The sequence below is a fragment of the Dendropsophus ebraccatus genome, chromosome 13 (assembly GCF_027789765.1).
Source record: "Dendropsophus ebraccatus isolate aDenEbr1 chromosome 13, aDenEbr1.pat, whole genome shotgun sequence".
NCBI classification, from domain to species: domain Eukaryota; kingdom Metazoa; phylum Chordata; class Amphibia; order Anura; family Hylidae; genus Dendropsophus; species Dendropsophus ebraccatus.
Genome location: NC_091466.1, coordinates 23,257,077 through 23,266,162, shown reverse-complemented (window position 1 = coordinate 23,266,162; position 9,086 = coordinate 23,257,077). Strand labels below are relative to the sequence as shown.

Genomic DNA, 9,086 nt, shown 5'->3' with positions numbered 1-9,086 from the left:
CCGCAAAAATTTTAATTGGCCTGGTCCTCTAAGGGTTAAAGAAGAGATTTTATATACTTTTATTTACAACTGTTTGCTGTGGGCCACTGCTCCCCTGTTCTCTTGCGCAAGGTTTGATAGATCTCCCCCATGGTTTGATAGATCTTGCCCCATAGGCTGTTGGATTTTTGTAAAAGTTTTTATCCTGACGAAATGCTGAAATTTCTTCTTTGATGCACAGCTTTGGATTTGTTCAATGCAATGCAATATTGTTGTGCCTTTATATGTTTATCTACAACAGGTGAGTGTCTTTGTATGTCCATTGCTGCTCACCCAATGACATAGACTTAAAATATGCCGGTTTAGTGGCCTGCTTCCTGCAGTTATATTGTGCTGATGCTGTGGGTATAATAGAAAGTTACTTTCTCTCCGTTATGGTTTTTGATAGACATTTTGCCATCACGAATCCACTGCAATATTTACTTAAAATGACTCAGTGGTGTACCAAGCTTGCCGTATTCCCATGAATTGCTGGTTCGGTTGCAGCTTTCATACCCACCATCTTCACAGCAACTTTAAAATTCTGTGGTCCAAACATAATTGACCATTTCTTCTGTGACCTGAGTCCTTTACAGAATTTGGCATGTTCTGACCCCTACGTCAGTATCCTTGTGACAAGTATAGTCGCCACCTTTGTGGTTCTACCCTCCTTCATGACAATCATTGGCTTCTATACTCATATTATTATTACAATCTTAACGATTAAAGTAAACGCAAAGCCTTCTCCACCTGCTCTTCTTATCCTATTGTATCTAGTCTTTACTTTTGTACTGGTATTGCTGTGTATGTCAAGCCAAGTGGAAACCAACATGACAAATTTCTTGGTTTTATTTACAGGATTGTGACTCCATTGTTAAATCCATTTATTTATACTTTTAGAAACAAGTGAAACGTGGATTCTTCAAACTTCAAGAATTTAAACTCATACAAAATCTTAACATATTGGTGAGAGCAAGATGGCATAAATCAAATCAGATATGGCTGACTTTTTTCTGTAAACATAAAGGGAACAAATCACCTTTTTGGTTAAGTGTTGATTTGCCCCAGTAACCTTCATCGCTCAGATTGCCAGTCATGGTATTAGATAACTGAGATTCTTTAATTTAGGCACTGGTCCAATATACCACACACCAAGCTCCACACACCAAGCTCCACACACCAAGGTTTTATTCATGACATCAGAAATTCAGTGCAGAAAATGGACCCCAAACTTTGGTTATGGTTTGGCACAAAACACTTTCTTATTAAAAAGTTTCTTTACCTTGGCAGTTTGCTGTGTGTGCTCTGCTTTTTGTCTTCAAAGCCCATGTCCTGAACCACAACCTATCTTTAGCTACAAATGTGTCCTGTCTTAACTTTCCTTAACACAGCAGACGATCAAACAACGAGCGAGAAATCGTTCATTTTGATCTTTCAACATGTTCTTAAATCATCATTTGCTGAAAATTCGCAGATCGCTTCGCGTAAACAGTCTTTCACCGATTTGCCCTATGTAAAAGATGGGCTTAAGCGATTTTAAAAACAATCGCAATAACGCTTTTTCTTACGAATTTTCAAAAGATTTTTCAGACGATTTATTCGTCACAACGCTGATTGTTACAAAAACCAAATTGTTGCTTCAAAACCGTTAAACGATCGATTGGTTGAATTAAGGCTCCGTGTAGCATTAAGCAATGAAGTTAAACAGAAACTGTCCCTGATGAAGAACAGAAACTGTTTACTGAAGCGCATAGGACTTAGCTTGTCCCACACTGAATCCCTGAGCAGTATACAGTTGCATCTCTAAAACAATGTCTTTAAAACCGGCATATGGCTCTGTGTATTAACAGCTCAGTTCAGAAACTGAAGATTACAGCATGGGAGGATTTATGATTACAATTGAGAATCTCAGTAGTAATTCTGAGATGAGCAAACAAAACTTCAGAAGCCAATATTTTTTACGTTTTTTTAGACAAAAAACTGCAGTTTTTTTTTTTTTTTTTAAATCTCAGCGTTGAATAATGATCATGATCATTATTTACGGCTGCCATTATAAAGTAACAGCCGTTATTTAACCTTAAAAGGTATTAAAGCCCAAATATATCTATGTTTTGTATTACTATAATATATTTAGTTTTGTTTTACTAAAATGACGGCGTTATAAAATACCAGCTGTTATTTTTGGTTCAATGACGGCCGCCCAATAAAAGCGGTTGTCATTTTGACAGTGTGAGAACAAAGTCTTTTGAATATATAAATAAATATTGAATGTGTTCCAAAACTACTTTTTTTTGCCTTTGTATTTGTAAATGGCCACGATCTGTAGTTTCCATTGGTAACACTTTAGCACAGATATGACTTTTTTGTTTTGTTGAATACATCTACATATGTATTTTTAATCTATTGGTCATGATCTACTTAATAAGATATAATTCTTCCAGCCGCCAAGGAATCACTATAAAGAGACTTAGAGGCCTAATCCCTTGGTGTTACTATTCAGATGAGAAAATATTTAAGTATATCTACAAATACATATAAATAGGTCTTATTTTTTTACAATTGATAATATATTTATCAAAAGAAGAACTGAGACCAAGATACATCATCAAAACAGAAATATTTCAGAATTGTAAGTATGCATTAGAAGAAAAGCACATAACGGCTGCAAAATACTTACGATAGCAGTTACAATAACAATGTTGTATCAATGACCGTAAGGCTATGTTCACACAACGTTTTTTCAGCTCCGTTTAAAATGAAGTCTGTTATTTTGAGGCTAAAATAACTGACGTCATTTAGCAGCCTGGCCTCCCCTTAGTGCAATGACTGGTGTTTGTACATTATTTTAGTTTGGTGTTCCTAATAGAACTTTGGATGTATCTTACTTGAAAAGTCCATTGAATTAAATAGTAAAGACGGAGAAAGAACGGTGACAAAAGGAAAACTGTGTGTGAACAACTAATAAAAAACGTCCACTGTTTGCAAAAGACAAAAATGATCATGTTCATTATTTTGATGTCCGCAGCAAAAATTCCAAAAATTGGCCGCCTTTTCAATATTTTTGACGTTGTGTGAACATAGCCTTATACCAGTAACCTGCATAAACTCCTCCAGTTCTAGAACTAGGTTCACACAACTTTTTCGAAGTGAAAATACGGCCATATTTTTACCTCAAAAACCATTGTGTTAACATTCCTTAAAAAAGAAAACATAAAGGCATCTCTTATTCTATTACAAAGTCTAGCTAAATTGTACTTTATTCTAGCCATGAATAAATAATATTAAATCCATTTTTATGTGTTTTTGATATACTTAGAGCTAATTAAAAGAAAAGTTCTAGAAGAATACTGTTTTCATCATTGTCTGTTAACTATTTCAAATATCTACAATAATGCATTATGAAAGTGATGAGCATAATTATTGAATGTTCAGGATTGTCCGAACCTGAAAGCTTAGCATTTTACTCCCGGTGGTTGAAGAAGTTGGATGCTGCCCTGGGGCTTCCAGGAAAACATGGATACAGCCTATGGTTATGTTCCCACTGGGATTTTACCATGAAATGACAGCCATCTACTGATAATGATGGCAGGAAATAATGATCATAATCAATAACTGCGGCCATCATGAATAAATGGCCGTCATTTTGTGGTAAAATCCTGTACTAGGAACCTAGCCAATGGCTGTATCTATCTTTTCCCGGACTCCCTAGAACTTCATTCAACTTCCTTAGCCCCTGGGAGTCAGTAGCCGACCACTCAGGTTTAGATAAACCCAAATGTTCAGTAAAGTTCACTAATTGGATGCTGTATCCTCATGGCTGACATTTAGCACAGAAGAGAAAGCTGCTGTTATTACCAATGCTACTGATAATTCTAATTATATATCTTTTACTATAAATGCTTACAAATGCTTAGATTCAAAGTTGCAGAATTAGAAGACAGGTCTCATAGAAACAACATGAAATTTAGGGGCATTGTCTGAACTTGACCCGCTACCTGTAAGAATTCATTAAATCGGTACTACCGAACTGCTCATCTAAGGATCTTATCAGAGACAGAGACACACTTGGCTACAGACATTCCCAGGATACAATGCCTAGAATCCACTTTTTACATGTAAGGGAGGCCTTAGGTCTCATTCACATGTTCAGTAATTTTTCTGGACTGCAAAACCTCCCACTATTTTTACTCAGTGGTCCATATAAATTAATTTGTATTTGCATGTGTAATTGCACCCGTTTCCGTATCTGTTTCCGTAAAATGTAAATAGTACTAGTTTGCATATATTTGATCAGTGTTTTCTGCGGACGTCATGGATGTCACACGGATGTCCGTAAAAAACACAGATCCCATAGACTTCTATCGGTAATCTGTAACACATACTTACATACTGTAGAGGTAGAGGTCACAAACGAAAATGATTTGGAGTAGGACTACTCAGTCACATGTCTTCGTTCTCGAAGGAGGCCTTATGTGCTATGCTCTTCAACAAATGCTCAGTAATAGTACAAAACTGACTTTTTTCCCAACTACTTTTACAGTTGTTTTTTAATTGCCCCTGTGTGGTACGGTATTTTTTGAGCCCGTCACCCACATCTGGTGAATTTTATTTTTTGGGAGGTGCATTGATCTGATAGAAATATGGAATTTTTTTTTAACACTTCCTGGACGTTATAATAAAACCGGGTGAAAAAAAAATAATATTTTTTAAACAGGTAATAAATAAATATTTTTTATTCCTGTACTTAATTACAGCTGTTTTCTCTGTTTGTGCATGCACTAATGGCAAATTCCCCTTAGGCTATGTTCCCACAATGTAAAAAATAAGGGCAAATAATATCCGTTTTTCAAGACAACGACGTTATTACTGATCATAATGTAAACCAAGGTGTAAATCATGGCAGAAATCTATACCTGCTGCAGAGCAGGTGTTAGTTTCTGTGCCCACCATGTGGCAGGTCCAAGTCCCGCCGGATTTACTAAGAGGTGTGCTTCTTAGAGGATTCATGTGAGTGTTAGACATGGCTTTATTAAAGACTACTGTACAAGTATGCTGGTCTTAATAAATGTACCCCCCTTGGGCTATAATTGGAAACTCATTTTTATCTTCACCCATTGTGCCCCTTCTCTTATACTTACTGTACACTTCCACCCACTACAGAACAAAGAAACAACCCAAGGCTGATTGGCAATTACACTGATAACTTCAATTAATTGGGAAGAGAATGGACAGGAAGACTTGTCTTGACTTACAGTGCCACAAGCTTCTTTTTCTTAAACTTTTTTACCAAATCATTAAGATTTCTGTTCTCATCAATTTGTCTCCTAGGAAAAAAATACATTTAAGGTTGACCCATCCCTTTCGTCCCAGCAAAAATGGAGGACATTAACGGCACTGCTCTTACAGAGTTTATTTTACTAGCTTTTGAAGATCTTCTTAACTTTCAAATTTTGCTTTTCATTGCCTGTTTAATCATTTATATCACATGTATTGTTGGGAACTTGATTATATTTTTACTTATTCATTTTAATGTAAGTCTTCATGCCCCAATGTACTATTTTATTAGTAGATTTGCAATTTTGGAAATAATTTTTGTTTCTATCATTGTTCCAAAACTTTTGGATATACTTATTGCGGGTAGAAACAGAATCGGTTTTGGGGCCTGCTTCCTGCAGTTATATTGTGCTGATACCACGGGTGTAGTAGAATGTTACCTCCTCACTGTTATGGTTTTTGATAGACATTTTGCCATTACGAACCCAATGCAATATGTGTTTATAATGACACAGTGGTGTGCCATGCTTGCTCTATTACCATGGATTGTTGGATTGGTTGCAGCTTTCATACCCACCATCTTCACAGTATCGTTAAAATTCTGTGGAACCAATGTGATTGACCATTTCTTCTGCGACCTGGCTCCTTTACAGAATTTGGCATGTTCTGATCCCTACATCAGTAACCTTGTGACAAGTATAACCGCCATCTTTGTGGTTCTTCTCCCCTTTATTATAATAATTGGCTTCTATATACACATCATAATAACAGTCCTAAAGATTAAGAGTGTGGACGGTAAACAGAAAGCCTTCTCCACCTGCTCCTCTCATCTTATTGTAGCCAGTCTCTTCTTCACTTCAGGAATTATTGTCTATGTTAGTCCTAAAGGCAGTGCGTATGATAAATTTTTTGCTCTCGTATATAAAGTATTTATACCATTATTAAACCCTTTTATTTATACGTTAAGAAACAAGGATGTGAAGATAACTTTCATTAGGACATTTACATCGATCAAGGAGAAACACATTTTAACTTTCAAGTGCCAATTTGTAAGATAAAACTATCTTTGTAGTAACTTGAAGAGAACATATCAATACACATTTATTATTTTTTAATAACATCACAAATACTATGGTTGTAGCCTTGTGGACACTTTTTGTGTTTTCGTATTTCCCCTCTCACCTTCTAAGAGCTATGGCCGCAGAATATTGCGTGACTATTTTTTTTATCTGCAGAGCCATAAGAAGTTTTTTTTGTTAGGAACAATTGTAGTATGTACTTAAGGGGGGGGGAATAGTTTTTATACAATATACAGCGCGGCCGGACTGTTGGAAATGCCGATGGTGTCCCTAGTAATCAGCAGGGCCGGTTTATAGGAGTGCGCCGAAGGCCTGCTGCTGTATTGCTGCGGCGCTTTAATCTTATGTATCTGCGGCCGAGCTTTTACCGCCCCCGGCTGATCGGCATAAGGTGTGTGAAGTTTGCTTAATGTGACTGACAGTTGACACACCAGTCAGCTGTCAGCAAGTGGGTCGGACCTGGAGTCTTGGCCCCAATCGTTTCTGGAGCCGGAACTCTAGGTTCCATAAGTACCTTTCCTTGTCTCATGTTCCTTGCCTGCAATAGAGCCCAGTTTATTAGTGTATCTTGACCTAGCGTTTTTCTTCATATTGTATTCCAGTTACTTGACTTCTGCTGTTGACCCTCTAACTACCCAATTGGGTACAATTTCGTACTTTTTCTGCTTGTTTGTTTTTTTACTTGGACTTAGGACTCTCCCTTTATTGTGTTGTGTCTGTCTTGTTTTGTTCTGTGTTGCAGTTTGGGAAGATCAGGGACTGCTGTCCAAGTGTCCGTTGCTATTTAGAGCATTTGAGGCAAGTAGGTAGGGTCAGAGTGGTGGGTGCTAGTGTCAGGGCTTATCTGTCCTTGTGTCTCCCCGTCCCTATCCTAACATTAATAGTTCAGACGAGAGATGAGCGAACCAAACTTCTCAAACCCAGATTCATTACAAATTTAGCAAAAAGTTTGGTTTGCGACAGAAGTTATCATTTTGCAAACTTCATACGAACCCGGTCCAATATGGTGGCCGCACATTCTACCTTAGATTACATCAAAAGGTAGTTATCCACAATTCCTTGTAGCCGATCGATGGTCTGCGAATCACCACTGTCCACTGCTCTCCTGGGTGAAGTTAATCATGTGAAGCCTCTATGAGGTCGGGGTGGCCCGGGTCGCTCCTGGAGGGACTCATGTCGCTCTTGGAGGGACGGGAGCCAGGTTGCTCTTGAAGGGATGGGACCCAGGTTGTTCTTAAAGGGACGGCACCCAGGATAAAAGTTTCTCTTAAAAGGAAGTCACTGGCAAAGGGGCGCGCTTTTAAAAAAAACTTTCCTAAACAGGTCACTTTCCTAAAACCTTGTCTGGCAAGAGAATAAGATTATTTGTCAATTTCACTTATTCTGCTGCCAGAAATGGTTTTATAACAGGTCACCTGACATAACCTGGCAGATGCTTCAAAGGGTTAACTTCACCCAGGAGAGCTGTGGACATTGGTGGATCACTGATGTACAACCCTGTTAATACTAAGTAGAGAGTATGTTGAAGCAATAATAAAATCTTGTCACATTCTAGTTGGTATAACTGTTGGTGAAAATGATTAATATTGTATTTTCCCCAGGGCCAACTCCCTACTGTTGTCTAAGGTGATTACTTGGACACCCTAGGTGTTGGTGAAGTGCAGTAGATATAAGACAATAGGGAAACAAGTTATTATGAGTCAACAGGGACTTCACTCAAACATGAGGTACAACAGGTTACAATCTTTTACCTGGAGAGTACTTTCAAGATGGGTCACTTAGGACGAACCCTTTCTTAACCGGCTCATCTCTCTTGCATACAGTGAATTAAATATATATCAACATAAATATGTAACAAAGGTTCCATGCGGGGCCCAGCCTTAGGAATTTAATTTCAGTATACTGGCTGTGATGAGGATGAATCCTGGAACCTTACAAATTCTAGAAATAAAAAATAATAGACCTAAATACTAATAGCAAAAACTGGAAATTTATCTCTCATTATATTCAAAAATATAGTGCAATAGGCATAAATATCACAATAAATAGAAACATTACTTATAAATAAGGATAGGCTTCTGCCCAATAAAAAACACATTTAAGTCCATTATAAGGCCTTTGTAAACAGCACATGTAATCAGCTTCCATTAGGGTAGCCCTTTAACTTTAAATAGTCACTTGACACAGCATCCATATTAAAGTTTTCCTATAAACATCTGTAAACAAAAGAATCTAGTAACTGCTGTAGTGATAACAAAATAAACAGAGGCTCTACAACTGTCTCTACTTAGCTAGTCACTGATACAGGGCCAAGATATAGGCTCAACCTTTGGTCCCAAAGACATCTGGGCATCCTGTCACTCTTGGTGGCACACACTGTTGGCCACCTGTGGATGTAGAGTTCACAGCCGTCCTGGGCGAAGATACCCCCTCTGATAATGGGGGAATGGCTATGGGAAAAGGTGGGAAATTGTCGACTGCTTGAGGGACTCAATGGCTTTTAGGAGGAGCTGATGAGGTGGAACCGGCCACTGCTGGGTTGGGTTCTGCTCCCAGGAGTTGGCATCCATGTAGTGGTCTTAAGCTTAGGTGTGTCAACCAGGGCTTCAGTTGACTTCATTGGATCTCATTCCCACTCCTCTGACTCCCTGGGGACAAAAGAAGACTCCAACAGCAACCCACCCGGCCAGGCGATTGCGGCAGCCCAGCATCCAC

The 9,086-nt window shown here is 38.2% G+C and overlaps 1 protein-coding gene across 1 annotated transcript; it reads left to right on the top strand.

Moving 5' to 3' along the window:
• Positions 1-5,393: 5,393 nt before the first annotated feature.
• On the top strand, positions 5,394-6,350 carry LOC138770512 (olfactory receptor 10AG1-like). The gene has a single exon (XM_069949617.1). It carries the CDS (start codon positions 5,394-5,396, stop codon positions 6,348-6,350), a length of 957 nt encoding a protein of 318 aa, XP_069805718.1.
• Positions 6,351-9,086: the final 2,736 nt, after the last annotated feature.